The sequence below is a fragment of the Coturnix japonica genome, chromosome 2 (assembly GCF_054131305.1).
Source record: "Coturnix japonica strain WE chromosome 2, WE-NBRP24, whole genome shotgun sequence".
Lineage (NCBI taxonomy): Eukaryota > Metazoa > Chordata > Aves > Galliformes > Phasianidae > Coturnix > Coturnix japonica.
In genome coordinates, this window is record NC_140664.1 from 105,550,201 (window position 1) to 105,565,967 (window position 15,767).

The 15,767-nt window shown below is 37.5% G+C and overlaps 1 protein-coding gene across 3 annotated transcripts in view; it reads right to left on the reverse strand.

Moving 5' to 3' along the window:
- Positions 1-1,340: 1,340 nt before the first annotated feature.
- The window catches only part of LOC107309305 (ubiquitin-conjugating enzyme E2 E2), a 208,536-nt gene continuing 194,109 nt past the window's right edge, over positions 1,341-15,767 (reverse strand). For all 3 annotated transcript variants that reach the window (XR_014942960.1, XM_015853994.3, XM_015853993.3), the window contains one exon: positions 1,341-2,081. Coding sequence is in view for 2 of the 3 variants with exons in the window: in XM_015853994.3 (XP_015709480.1) it covers positions 1,984-2,081 (98 nt within the window). In the remaining variant the exon portion in view is untranslated. The remainder of the gene's footprint in view (positions 2,082-15,767) is intronic.

Consider the following 15,767-nt stretch of genomic DNA (forward strand, 5'->3'; position numbering starts at 1 on the left):
TCCCTTTGCTCCTATCGTATTTTTACAGCGGGAATGTAGAGGTACTTAGTAGTAAATTGGATGGTGGAAATATCTTCCAAGGGAAGCACATATAGCAGTTGTTCCAAGAAGGTGTTCTAGATTAGAGAAGTCTGTCTTCTGAATTTATTTCTTTTTCTTTAACTTTTATTCTTTCAATTCTGTATCAGGGATCCTTTTGGCCTCAAAATCTTGCACAACTGGGTCTGTAGGCAGTTGGCTTCTGCAGACACCAGAACATTCCCCATTTGTTTTGATCAAAACAGATAATTTTGTCAAGATCCACATGGTTCTTGGGACAGTAGTTTTCATATACTACCTAAGTCAAAATCACTGTTCAGCTTCTCTTTATACAGAAGAAAACTTACCTGTAGATTCAAACTGTACAGCTGTTTAGCTACAAGCAAATGGATGAGGGAAAACCAGAACAGCCTGGACATGCTGTGCCTCAGAGAGGTTGCCATAAGGGACCTACAGTGTCACCTTGACTTCTTTCATTTCCAGGAAAGCTGGATCTGGGTTGACATGCAATGGGGTTCGGTCTCCCTGTATCTTTATGTTGTTCCTATTTTAATTTATCTTCCCTAAGATAAAATCTTCTTTAAACATAAGTGGAAAAGAGAGAAAGAGAGGGCAGCCAAGGATTGTATATGGCATCTGTAACATTTAATTATATGAGACAGGGATTTTCCAGGATGCCATTGCAACACAAAGAACATTTAGATATCAGCATCACAGTATATATTTTCTAAATCACAACACCCACGCATTTCCTCAGCCAAGGAGAAGTTTTCCTTCTATGGCTGCATATCTAAAATTAGCCTGAAGGTCAAATCTGAATAGAAATACCCTTGCCTTGAACGTGCTGGGAATGATTGGTGCAATGGGCTCAATTTTCCCATTGAAAACCTTCATTTATTTTTCAAATAACAGTTGCTTTTACAATTAAAGAGCTTGGAAAAAGGCAAAACGAAGCCCGCTGTATAAAATCATCATCAATATTCTGCTTTCATTGCAAGGCTATTTTTATAGCCAATCATTAAAAAAGTAAGAAGATGGATACAGTGAAGCTATACTACAAAAGATACAGCACAAGGCTTCAGAATAGCTGGGCTGAGCATGTGAAAGAATGGCCTTTAAATTTAGAAGATGTTTGTATATGAAAGATGCACACAGTGAAGAATCCTAAGTTAAGAAAGATGCTATTAAGAACAAATGAATAGTTTAGGTCTAAAAATAATTGCTTAACCTGCAGTCATATTGTGTGAGGACTGCGCAGTCTACACTGCTGCACAAATGCGAAAGCACCGTCTTGCAAGAAGTGCATTTATCAGCCACAGTGTTTTATTGAGTGCTTTAATAATACAAGTGTACATCAACTGATCCACAGTCAAAAGTGGCAGGTCCCTAAGAAATTTACAAGCACTTTTCTTTTAAGTAAATCAAAATACATATTAATTTGTTCAATGCAATAGCCTTTTGTGTGGGAAACAGAAGGCTAGTGATAAACACAGTCTTAGTAATGCACAGTGATTCTTGATTTGAAGCTTTTATACAAAACTTGTTCCCAGTAGCATGCACCCACCATTAAAGACTTCAGTACAAAAAAATAACCCTAAACACTACATTTAAGTAGAAACGAGATATAATTCTGAATTTGTTTGTTTTCCCAAAAAACACATGAAAGAAAAAAAAACAAAACACATTAATACAAAGCTTCGTGACAAAGCTCTATACTATTACAGATCCAACATTCTTTGCACTGATAACCAAAATTCCCTGTCTACATTAGAGGGAAACAGCTTTCAAGTTAACAGAACAAAAAACCCCCGAACAAATAAAAATAAAAACAGAACAATAAAAGAAATGGTTCGAAATTTAATAAAAAATAAGAATGAAGGGAAGGGCTATTGAAGCACTTAGTGAATGTGCTTGCACAGGTCCAGCAAATCCTAGAGGAGGTTCCTATGTGGCGTATCGCTTGGTCCACTGTCTGGCCATTCTGTCATGCTCTGCTCTGTTAGTCATATACTGAGTGGCAATGCTTCCAACCAGGGGGTCAGCTGAAAAGGAAACACAAACCGTGAAATGCTTGTCAGCCTTGGAAGGAAGAAAAGACTGTCCTCAGATGCAGATTTATTCTGTCCTCTTAGTTTTAAATGTAAGAACAAGATGTCTATATATATTATTCTCATTTTGAAAGCATGCATGCACACAGGAGGAAACGAGCAAGAGCACAGGGAGGAGCTAGTGGGGCAATTAGTTGCAAGTTTCTGGTAAACATATGACTTGAATCATTTTCTAAAATTATGCCTCGTGAGCAAATGTTCCAATCATTTTAGTTTGGCTAAGAGTGAAAAATAGCAAGAAGAATTTCAGATGACAAGAATAAAAACACTAAAAGCCATTTATTTACAGTATTAAACTTCCACAGATACCCATATTGCTACCTAAAAGGAGGATGGGCTCCAAATCTATGAACAGTTTGTCGTTTTCATTTTGCTTTCTTTTTTTCCCCAACTGTATTTTAAAAACTTTTCAAGCATAAATAAAGGTCAGAAATGAGGGTAACGAATACTATTTTCAGAGCAGTAGAAGTTAATTCCAAACTTTGGGAACTGGCATTCAATTTGTGAGATCTTGTTGAGCATTCGTGTGTCCAGAATGTTTCATGATTCTGTCTTCTAAGCTACTTTTGTATTTCCAAAAAGAAGAAATAACCAGAAAAAATCTGTTCTTGTTAATCTGGACCTACAAATTACTTTCTAGGTTATTAAATAAAGCCATCTAGCCCTCTAAGAAAAACAAACCAAGAAAAGACTTTCCCTGAGTAATCAAGGTTTTTCTCCTTTCAGTACTGAGATTCTCCTCTTTGGAGGACCCATGCTCTTGGTAGTCCTCCAGTAACAGTAAATTTCCTGACTATGCCATGTCAGTTCTGTGACACTTGCATCCATTTCTTTCCTGACTTAGGCTACATGCACGTGACTTCTTATTAGGGCTAGTTAATAATGAGCTCCACAGTTGACTGAAGATGGTGCCATTGAACAATATGAATGTCAGCTTCCCCCAGTACAGTCATAACCCCAGTGTTGTGTTTGCACAGCATTATTAACCACAAGGATTCCCAGGGAGAGATGTCATGCTGTCGGTAGAGCAAAGTCAATCCGAGGTTTTTATTTGTTTGTTGATGATAAGCATTTATGATAGGATAAGTACATTGCTTTAGACAAATCAATTGAATGACTTGCTGCCAACATCACTGAATATTAGCAGATAATAACTAATGAAAAAATACTTTGCTTTGAATGGGCACTTTCAGGAAGAGCCCATGATTTGAATACTAAGTTTGCATCTTCTGAATTAGTAAGGCAAGTTACCACTGCAGCTGTGGCATACTAAGACCCCATAGTCTCAGTCTGCAAGTACTTAATGCATATGTTTAACTTCAATAACTTAATATATCCAGAGGAGGTCACTGAGGCTCAGACTTTGCTATTTTTACATGCGTAAGTGTCAAAGAGGTACAGCTGAGCTAAGATCCATTTAAAAATGTTCAGAATAGAAAGTATATCACCTTTGGCTCCACAGCCAAGGAGAAGAATCACAAGGGATTACTGGAAGGATTTTGTTCAGAACAAGTAGGATTCTGACAGTCTCCTGGTGTTTAAGGAGTGCAAAGTTGTTCACAGTTGGAATGAGTTTTGAGGCAAACTGTAGGATAAACGAGCAACTTGAGTAATGAGTGTCTTGACAAAAATTTAGGGAGTAGTTGGAGGGAACTGGTTACAGTGGATCAAGGCTGAATTTGACAGTATTGGTCCAAGAAACACTTCCATGCAACTATGGAGAAAGAAAGGGAGTCATTGAGCAATTGCTGTTGGTAAAGGTGGGCTTTGACCTCTGAGGCAGGTGGTGGTGACTGCTTAGAAGAGTATCATGACATTGCCATCTGCCACGGGCAGAGTAGCCACTCACCAGCTCAGGATTCCATCCAGCCTGGCCTTGAAAGCCTCCAAAGATGAGGCATCCACAGCTTCTCTGCACAGCCTGTGCTACTGCCTCACAGCCCTCTGAGTAAAGAATTCCTTCCACTTAGCACATGTTTAAATGGCTGCAGCTAAGGTCCTCACAAAACTTGATGTTGCTGCATTGAAAAGCAATGTGGTGTAATACAGATTTACTCTGTTCAAGTCCGAACATCTTTTCATGTGCAGGATGTGTGTTTACAGAAAAGTGTCTTTCATGGTCAGAGCTGAAAACCAATTCCCTGATAAATGAAAGGGTATTGAGTATTACATAATCATCCCTAGCATTAGATTGCCTGTGTGGGTTTCTATCTATGTTTCCCTTTGGGCATAAGGATATATTTCAATAACATATATCTGGAAGAGTTTGGAAGGTGTAGGCTTCTTCCTTCACCTCCTCCCAGTCACCAGGAGGTCAAATAATTTCTTTTGAAGTGGATGAATCCATGAGAGCAGTTCCTGACATGAAAGTGGTGAAATCAGCTGAAGCCCAGTAAGGTGGGCTTTCTCCTGTGGAAAGAATTCCCAGATCCACATACTGCTGCTGATGTCCTACATATTGCTGAAGTGAAGACACAAGTGTATTCCTGCATGAAGCTGCACACCTTCAGACCCCAGCCATGTAGTCCTTGCTGGAGGAAGCAGCTATATGGCAGGCCCAAGGAGACAGACACTTCTTGTAACTCTCAATGAGTCATGAGTTGGCATCCTTACAGAGCTCATGTGGACAGGTCATAAAATTGAGATTATCAGACAAACTGAATGAACTGAAATAAAATAATTTCAAATACTTCATCCTCAATGTGCATGGGCTCTGGCCATTGTGTTCAAAATACTTGATAAGAGAAACCCCAAAACTGTCCCCTCAAAGTAAGAAATGGTTGAGCACAGGCCAGTTCTTAGCTGGGCTGCAGAGTATGAGGAATACTGCAAAATATCCATCAGCACAACAAAATGCATATTTATAAAACAACCGCTGCATAAATAATTGAAGAAGGAATAATCTGGATTCGTAGAACTGCTTTCCCCATGTTTCTCATTACTATAAAACTGTTCCTTATTTCCCATTTGTATATATCTGTTTTATTCTCATTGTTAGAAATTTGTTTCCATAATTAGTAAGCCACTCTAGCTTTTTATTTGTTTGGAAGTAGTGTGATTCATCGGTGAACCAGGGACCACTTCAGAAATCTACTCCAAATGGGGCTTTGTCCAAATGTCAGTGAAAATCAGGGTTTGGAATATAAAGTTATGCAAAAAATACACGACCAGGATGACCTAATGAAATAAATGAAAACAGAGCCACAATAGATTAGTAACAGCACAAACTAACTTTCAAATATACAGAAATCAAGGCAAAACTGGGGCAAAACTTTGTTACAGAGAACACCAAACACAACCTCTGGAAATGCCACACTCAGAAACTCAGGCCCTTACAGAAATGAACTCAATCAAACCATGAGCTACAGCTAGCATGGCAGGATGCTCATACACTGGGATCTCTCAGGTCACCAGATGCACCATGCCTGGCTTGAAACCTGCTGTGTCCTTGGTGTGATACCCTGTCCTGTGGCCAAGCAGAGACATACCAGCCCTCAGGGTGCCAGAGATTTGGGAAGATGGAATAACAAAGAATGACTGTGTGCTGCACGCAGTGTGGAGAGCTGGGTGAGTTGGAGTTTCTGCCTCACTTAAATGTTGGATAGGCTGCTCTGTAATGACTTGTCATCTTCTTTTGCAGCCACTTAATGTGACTGTATAAGGAAGAACATTTGTGTCTCATATCTGTTGTAAAGCTAATCAAATTTACAGCCCAATTCTGGGGAGTTAATGCTTTAGGGGATTTGGATGTGCCGAGGTTTGGTCATTACAAAATTTCAACTGTGTTTAATGCTAGTTATACTGCTTTATCATTCAAAAGACAGACTATAATTCTTCTATAAAACTACTTTCCTCCAAAATAAATGAAAATATATTGCTATACTGTATTTTTCCCTGCTTGTATTTTTACAGCTATTTCTATGTCAGCAAATAGCAATTTCAGAGCAGAACTCATCTCCTGGGCTTTTCAATGCTCTTTTAAAAATACAGCAAACATACTCTAGTGAAATAAAAAAGAGGAGATGATAGTGTATTTAACAGCTTGATTTCAATGTCTCTTCTCCATCAGCCACACAATATGCAAAGAAATTCCAATCGTTAGTACCAGTGTGGTTAAAGAGACACACATTTAGTATTAAAATGCACATTATGGGTGTTTGTATGCATTATATATATTTACAAGCACTTATAAAATAGAATAATATTTCGATTGCAGTATTTTACAGTTTTAATGGAAAACAGCTGATGGAACCAGTTATTACACCACCATAAATGAGTTCTCAGAAAGATTTCTGGGGCACCTTAAAAACTAAAAACCACAACCCTATAAAAATCTCACAGTTTCTTCAGCCAAATATTTACAACATATACATATATATATATGTAGGTCCAGGTACAGGTTCAGCTCTGTATCGGGGGAATTCTGAAGAACTGGCCTCCAGCTGATGAAGCAGAATTAAACTGGAAGAATTGCTAAAGGTCAGATGTAACTCGAAAGGACTTAGTCTGTCTCCTGAGCTATATAGCACTCCTTTAACATAGCTATAAGAGGTATCCCATTGAGACGCCCTATGAAACTACTTGCACTGAAACATCAGTCACCAAAAACAAAATCTGCTTTCCTTTCTTTGAGCCAGCTGTGTGAAATGCAGAAGAAAACAAACAAAGCAATCTTTACTTGTTTATTTATTTAAAGCAATTTGGACTTGTGCTACCTATTTAGAAGAGTTTTTGATGTATAGAACCCTGATTGTTTTTTATGTAGAGCTACCTCTCTTTACCAGTATTCTGTTGTACTGTTTTTTGACTCAATAATTAGGAGTGCTAGCTTTTTCAAAGCCTCTTAAGGAAAAAAATAATATATATTTTTATATTAAATAATAATTTATTTTTTATATATATATATGTATGTATGTGTGTATGTATGTATGTATGTATATATGTATGTATGTATGTATATATCAGATGCTCTCTATGCCATCTATAGTGTAGCTGCCTTGGAATCGTCTTTGTACAGCAAGATATAAACTTGTTTTCATTTCCATGTAGCCAATTCTACATATTTTCAATAACTACAGTTTGTTTGGTGATTTCAGTGTCAACAACAGTGCAGGACAGTATATATTCGCACACTGGTTTGCAGCGCAAGCCAAGATCTTTCAATCCATTCTTTTCTTTGGTTTGTTTTTAATATTGTACCAACCTTGAAAAAATAAATCCCAAAAGCCAAACTAAAAAATAAAAACAAAATTAGGATTGTGAGAGAAAAAAAAACAGAAACAAATAGTCTGCTGAAACACAAGTTTCCTAAAGAGCAAATGTCGACAGTTTGATACGCACCAAAAATAAACTCAATTTGAAAAGTATATTTTACCTTTAATTACATTCTGATATTGTTTTCAGTGGCATCCAGTCACAGGAAGACCAGCCAGTGAAAACTGAAGACAAATTTGCTATCCCAAATATGCCATAGAAGAATTTAAAACTCCAAGAGGAAGGGATTAAGAAGAGATGAATTGTTTGTGAATAATTTTTATTCCTTGTGTCACTTTTCCTTAGGAGGTTTCCACAGTTTGCCACATGTCACCACTTTTAAACTTAATCAACTCCTAGCAGAACATGTCAAAAATGCTGTGTGTCTTGATGTGGAAAACGAGGTAAGTGAAATGCATCATAGAATCCTTCAGTGATCTTATAGCAAGAAAGAGAACAGCACTGCTGCTATCATTAATAATAATGCACGGACTAAGTAATTCTTTGGAGGCAGAGGCAGGTGAAGTGGGACATTCAATTACTCCACTAACCTTTCACCTTCAAAAAGAGTGCTCAGAAACCAGGGGACAAGTGAAAATGAGTACAGCACGGCACTAATCCCTGTTTGTGTGGCAATAAAACTGGCCTCGCAGTTGGAAGTCTGATCAACACGTGCTTATAGACTGGAACAACAGAATGACTCAAGACAGAACAAAGAGCAGTAGCAGGGCTCTGGATTGCTTTACACACCCTACAAGCAGAAGGGCAATTTCTTCCTGACTTTAATGAAATCACAGTTCCAACTATCAATTGATAGCACGTTTATCCGTCTACAAGGCTCTTTGAAAACTGTACAGAAGAATGATGAAGTGATCAGTAAACACTAAGAAAAGGAGAACAAATAAAATTAGTTGTTTCAGTAAAGAAAAAGTAATCCTTGGAGGAGAAAGGAACAAATTCAAGAAAAATCTAATGCTTACTAGGAGGTAACATTTTAGCAGTTATGTTTTCAAGCAGAAATTGTATCATACAGAGTGTGATGAATTCTGCTTCTTGTTTCAGGAGTTAGTTGTGCAAATTAGACGGGTCACATCTCAACAGAAAAATTCTAATACATATAGGCTACCTCAGCATGCCTAACTATCAGGATATACCTTCTGGAATTACTTTCCAGCTCATGTACCTCATTAGGCTGACAACTATGGTTGATGTAGCTCAGTGAAGTAGACAGCCATATGACCTTCAAGGGTTCCTCCCACCAAAGGAAAATAATGAGAGATGCAGTAAGATACCTGTGACATAATCTTCCCAGATATAAGGTGATCTACTATATTGGAGTCAGAAGAAATAAAGATTGACTTTGTTGTATCATTTCTCATTTTCAGTTAAAACCCAGGACAGTCCTTCCAGTCTTAACATAAGGAGTAAGGGAGTAAAGGGCAGATGCATAAGAACTCGAGACACAGTCTCACCAGGTATCAACAGTCACAGTAATGACATCCACATTTAGAGAAACAATAGCAAACTGGGCTATATACAATAGCTTAGAGACAGTATAACTTTAAAGTCCACATTTGCCAAAAGTTTTTGATTTTACACAGCTACACCTGTCTAGTGGTCACTGTACTAATGCAGGGCTAAAGGAGACTTACACTTTTGTACCAAGCTTCCTACTAAGTTGTGTTCACCAGTACATCCCATAGCTGTGGTTTCTCAGTCATCCAAGTCCTTGGGTACCTTTCTAGCTATACACCTAAGGCTTTCTCCTGGAAGAAACCAGAATAGGTGCAGGAGATGTTCTTGTTCTGTTGTATAGCCTGGGTATGTGGCTGGGCAGGTGTAACACCATAAAGTGATAGAAAGTAAAGTGATAATAGGGGGGCAAGAAAGTCTTCGGCTGCACCAAACAAAGACAAGCCCAAATGCAGCAGATGAGAACACAGAAACAAAGGGAAGGAAAACAAACAAACAAACAAACAAAAACACCTGCTTTCCTCTTAAAGACCTCAGATAGGTAGGAATCTCCAACAAGATACCCTTACCTCCACTGCCAACCTTTAAGTTAAGTCTGGTAAGGGGTGGATCCTGGCTTCACCCCTTCTGGACACTCAGATGTATTGGATGCACCTGAGCTCCCCTGAGTTGGCCCTGCTTTCCTACCATGTGCTCAATCACTGGTTCAAGCTGTGACTTAGCGTTTCTGTTACGGCAGGGAAACAAGGAAGCTAACATATCATGCTACTTACAAGATGTGAAATTCTAGAGTGCTCCATGGTCTTCATGGTTTGCAAGTTGTTATAAGGCCTCTAAGAAAGTTAAGTGGTCTTACATTGATGCTTTAATTTCTCATCCATGAAAGTGAGATAATGCTTCCCTGTCACACTGGATATTTGGAAAATAAGTTTGCTAAACATTGCAAGCTGTTGGATAATGTGGGAAATGTGATTGTATAGACCTATCATAAAGAAACTGTAAGTTATGACTTGAGCTCTGTAGAATTGTCAGAAACACATCTGACTTCTCTTAGTTCATACAGTGTCTGGAGAAGTCGCCACACAAATATTAAGGCATATATGACACAATTCCAATGTCCAAACTGATGTTTGGAGGAAAATGATACCAATCTTCAAAAATAAAAGAGCTCTACAAATCCAGTTCATCAAACATTCACTTACTAAAACATTTTGAATACATGGAAGGAGAAATTCATCCCTCTTTAGACTTGCATTTGATTGCTGTCAGGCTACCTACCACAGATCTGTGTGAAATATGAGGCTGCTTCAGAAAAAGATGTTCCAGAAATAAAGAGTATTATCTGGCCCGATTATACTAACATGACTCTTAAAGGGAAGCACTGGCAGTGATTCATCCCTGGATCTTGCCAAGGGAAATCATTCTTGTCTGAAGAGTAAAGGGTTTTTTTTCCGTCTGCTGTTTTTAGCAGGGTTTCTATAAACTTCAGTGGCTGACTGGGAGTTAGCTGAAGCAATCATGGATCAACGAGGCACTGTGTACTGATCTTGAAGAGCTGTCTTTAATTAGGGAAGAACATGCACCTATTAGAAATGCCAGCGCGCTGGAACAATTAAAGTTCTGAAATAACACACTTTGCTTTGATGCTTGAATGCATCTCAAAATTAAAAGCATGGATACATTAGTAAAGTATCTGTTCATAACAATGAATTCAAAACAATGAATTCAATAGAGAAACAGTTGTTATTAATAAAAAAAATTAATAAAAAAGTTATAGGAACTAAGAACTTGATTTGGAAGACGCTGCATGGTACATGGCTCAATAAAAATTTCAGAAAACAGAACAATATGCATTCAGCTCGTGGAAGATCACTGTGCATGAAGAAATTACAGCACTTTGATCTCAAAATGCTGTGAAACAACCAAAGTGCGAAGATTCATAATGTAACAGGTATACATCCATAGGTTGATAACTATATTTTCAGCAAAACTCTGAGGATATATATATATATATATATGTTTACAAGATTTACTGAAGGAGGAATAGATATTTTATATAAATTCTGGTATGTTTAGAATTCATATGTTTTAAAGAAAAAAGAAGCAGTTTTCTACAGGATTTCTGTCTTCTTCCCATTGATTACCAGCTTTTAGCAAAGGGGTGACATACAGCCCTTAAACACCCCAAACAAACATCCCAAAGCAATTGTGTGTGAATGCATTTCCCATGACCATGCTTTGTATAGTGTTAGACATCCTACAGTCACAGGTACCAAATGTAGATTACTCTGCAAGAGAACCATTTGGTCCAATGGGATCCACCAGCCTTGTGGATGCACAGGTGACAGAGAGGGGAGGGAGTGTTACTGAACAGGCACTGCACTGTCTGGTCATCTGGTGGCATTTTGATGCTGGGAGGAAAACAAATCTCAAAGGCATCTTCATTTTCAAGAGAAGGGTCTGAATATGAGCAGTACCAAAATCTTCAAGTTAGACACGCACCAGGGTTATTTTAGGTCAGATGCATCTGAATCCTATGCTTGAATCTTTCCCTTTGTTCCTTTACCACAATTAATCTGTGGACCAACTAGAAAAGCCTACATACATTATGAATGCTGCTTATTTTGGTATAATCTCATTTTATTCTTCTCATCCTTTTAGATCTTGGTATTAATTCGACTTATTTAAATCTAAAACTGTTGTTAGGAATCCCACACAGAATGTCAAAGGAATAAAAGAGGCTTTTATTTACTAAAAGGCAGCTCGGTGAAGAATTTTGTGCTTATCAAGGCCAATAGGACTCCCTTGCCGACGTTCAGGGCCAGAAATCCCTTGGCAAGTTGAACATCTCTTGGAACAGAAATAGGAACTTCTGTGTGCTTTGCATTAGCACACCTCTTACTGTTATCCAATAAGTCAAAACAGTCTGGTCTCTCTTTTCCCTCCCTTTTTATTTTGTCTATACTCCCCATTCTCCAAAGGAACATGCAGAAGGAGGTTGCAGGCTGTATCTGACTCATAGCATCTAAGTTTATAACTGTACCTAGAGACACTGGAAGGAACATGCCTGGAAATCTGTGTTAAGGAGCTCTGTCACTATGGCCCAGATGAAGCTTTTGATGGGGCAGACTTTCTAGGGCATTTCTGGACTACAGACATGGGCCATTTGAACCAGGTTGTGTGATGACAGCCTGTGACATTTGCTATCTAAGGGTGACGCTTGTACCAATGCACAATGGCTCAGTAATGCATGTAAAGCAGGGTGCCATTCTGCATATTTGTACAGGCCTACTTGCATAAGCATACTTGCATACTTGCAAAGAGCAGTGTTTCCAGATGCTGATCAGTGATATGACACAGGGTGTTGCAAAATGGGAGCAGGGTGCTAGCTCTAGCAATGACTAAGGAATCAGCAGGTGAGTGAGAAAATAACCCCATTTGAGTAACCAAATGGACTATCCATTTCTAAATTAACTTCTGAACATGAATATAATTAGCTTAATTACAAACAAGTTCTAATAGGATTAGAAGGAAAAACAGGTTAAACAAAATAATTAGCATCCATCATGTAGGCAGGTTTTCAGCTCCTGGATAACTTGCAGTGAAGTTACATGGCAACCCTGGATGAAGACAGAATGTATGATATTTGCAGTGACAATTCTATATTTAGAAATAGATTAAATAACTGCCTTTGGATACTCTATCTTTCCTGTGTGAGAGATCACACTGATCCCATTGTTGTGGCTGGCTCAACAATAGTCCATTTGCCAAGGAATTTCAGGCACTGGCCTATGAAGTGCTAACACTGTTATTTAGGGAAAAAATGTATAAGTTAGAGACAAAAATACTCATGAAAGATAATGAGGCCATTCCTTCTGCTAGTATAATGTTGTGTCTTACAGTTATTTCTACTACTTCACCACTTTATCTAATCTGCATTACAAAGACTGTATGATGAAGATTCCAGACCTTGAGAATTTCTGAAAATCTAATTCATCTTAAAGTTGCAAAATGTTTCAATCCATACAAAGGCTGTTTTTCTAGGCCTTGTCCAGATGGAACATCCTACAAACAATTTACAAATCAGAGCTCTATTTTCATATCTCCAATATGAACATGAAATCTCATTGTTGGTACATTCGATCCTTAAATTCAGGACAGTTAAACAATACACTTTCCTACTTAAGAAATCAATTCCTATTCCAATTAATTCACCTGAACTGAAATTGCTATGGAAAAAAAAAGAGGGATTCTGAAAAACACACTGCACATAATTTGTTCTATTTGTTGCCTTTGATGGATTTGCAAAACAGCAAAAACCAAACAACTGTTTTCTCCTCCCATGCTGAATAACACAGAAAATTAACCACGCAAAATAAAATAATAAAAAAGAGACATATCTTGCAATAGTGTAAATCATCTCTGCAGGCAGAATCTGAACAACTCACGGATACCAATTTCTAAGATCTTACTCAAGAAAGTGAGAGGCTAAATGATTTATCAGCTAATGTATTTAGAACCAGGATTCTGATTCTACATTGTGAATCTGCTAGAGAGCAAAATGTAACAGGCTTCTTTTCAGGCACTTAAAGAATATGGAACAATGTGATTTCTATGGTGAAGCTAGAATAACTGTGTTTTAAGTACAGAATGAAGCAGCCTTAAAAATAGTTATGTGAATTAGCATCCTGAAGGTGCCTCACAGGCAGTTAGAAATATATAGTAACACATTGCCTCCTGCTTCTGCTTTCATGTAAGATAAAGTACAAAGGAGAAAAACCAAACCAACCAACCAACTGAAACAAAAAAATCTTCAACACTTAGTAAAACTGAACAAAGTCTAATTAAAAAGTCTGGGGTAAAATTTTCAGCAGGAATGATGCCAGTTTATTCCAGCTGAGATTTCAGCTGTTTGTACTAATTGGAATAGTGGATATTAGATAAAATTATTGTGAGATTACAGAATAAACAGATAAGATGTGATGTCTGAAGTTATTTAATTTTTAGTGTTAATTATTTATGCCTTAAGTATACACAGATCTATTAGTGAGAAAATATATCTGTTAAGGAAACAAGAATAGTTCTCATTAAAAACAGAACTGTCTGAGCCCAGAAGTGCAGTATCTACTTCATTCTAAAGACCGTGGTGTAATTAAGGAAGTCTGTATTGGCTAGACAAAACCTGCATGAAACAAAGAAAATATGCATAACAAATATCTTGTGTTTTATATATTTGAAGCAATTAACAGCTTTATTTCAACATTAGAAGTCGTAAAGCATTTAGCATTGATGACTTCTTTTGGTCTTGGTTCACACAAAGATTTTGTATGCATATGCATTAAATTAACTGTATTCTCTCTAAGGCAATGGCCTTAGGAAATCTCCACGGGCATTATCTTAAGCTACAAATGTTTACTGGAGGGAAAATGAATTGTAACCTTTTGTATTCGTACCATTTATCACTTGTGCATTTTCACAAGCGCTTTAAATTTTAAGATAGCTAAGGTAGCTTTACATTTATTTCTTGATACAGATGTACAAAGCCTCTTCACTTGCTTTGGGTTTTAGTCCATCTCTGATTTAATCAAATGCTATCAAAGTTTGGGCACTATTATGTCTGAAGTTCAATTTTTCTCACATTGCCTTAAGTGAAAAGAACACCAATCACCAACAATGGTGGTAGAAAATTTATTGCAAGGGATGAGAAATCATTAGCAGCGCTGTCAGACCTTTCCCATTTAAGGAATGATTAAAATCTAAGCTTAATCTATTCCGGAAAAAAAAGAAATAGACAGGAAAACAACAAACAAACAAACAAAAAAAAGTGACGGGTCATTTTATGAAGGAGATTTTAAAAAAGAAGCGATCTTGCTGATCTTTCCCATAGTAAGAAAAGAGCACGTACAAAAAGATGAACAAGTTTAGAGAAAGTTAAAAGGAACTAAATGCTTCATACACCAAACAGTTAAACACAGAAAAAAATTCAGTGTAGGAAAGCTAGAAGATAATTTAGCAAAATTAAAAAAGAATTAGAAATCACACTGGTCATGGCACCATCTAAGTTACCGCTGCAGAAGCTATTACTGCTCATGCTTCAACACACAGTCTGATCATTAGTTGTGGTTAGGAGGGAATTTCCTCTCAAGTATTACTGTGTGAATAAAGTGCTTTGAGGGAATTTTTCACTTTTCACTGAGCTGCTGAGCAATGAGCAGTCGCAGGCAACATATCAGACCGAATGGAGCGTGATTGTTTTTCTGCTGGAGAAAGACTATACCATCATTCTTTGTAGAGTTACAGATACATCAGATGAAAAAAGGACAGGGCAAGAGCATGTGTGACAGCTACCTGGAGCTATCGTTAATGACTGTATTATACTTCAGATAGCACAAAATCCGGACTGTATTCTTTATTTTTAAAAAGGAAGTTTTGCCATTTACTTTCTAAAGTACATAAATCCGCTAATATTCTTATGCAGATAACTCCAGAAACTTTGCAGAGAAAAAAAGATAGTTAAACCTTTATTCTATAGCTGTGTTAATCTTTTTAATGATGTCTTATGAGTTCTGAAAGGTGTAAATCTCAACACGTGAAATGCCTATATGCTCCTGAACAACACTCTTCTACCCATAAGGTGTTGTCAATGTGCAACTTAAAAGAGCAAAGGTTCAGGCCAAAACAAATAGTAATCCCAATCCATGCAACTTCTCCCTGCACACATCATTAGAAAATACTAAGATCCAAGAAGATGCTAAATCTAAGGTACAACAAGCACTGCTCCAAAAGTAATGCCACCCATTTTAATATGTAGACCCACAACATCAGAGGTGGATGTTGATGGTATGGCTGTAGAAACTGAACCTTCCCACCAACATTTCATTACATGCGGTTGCT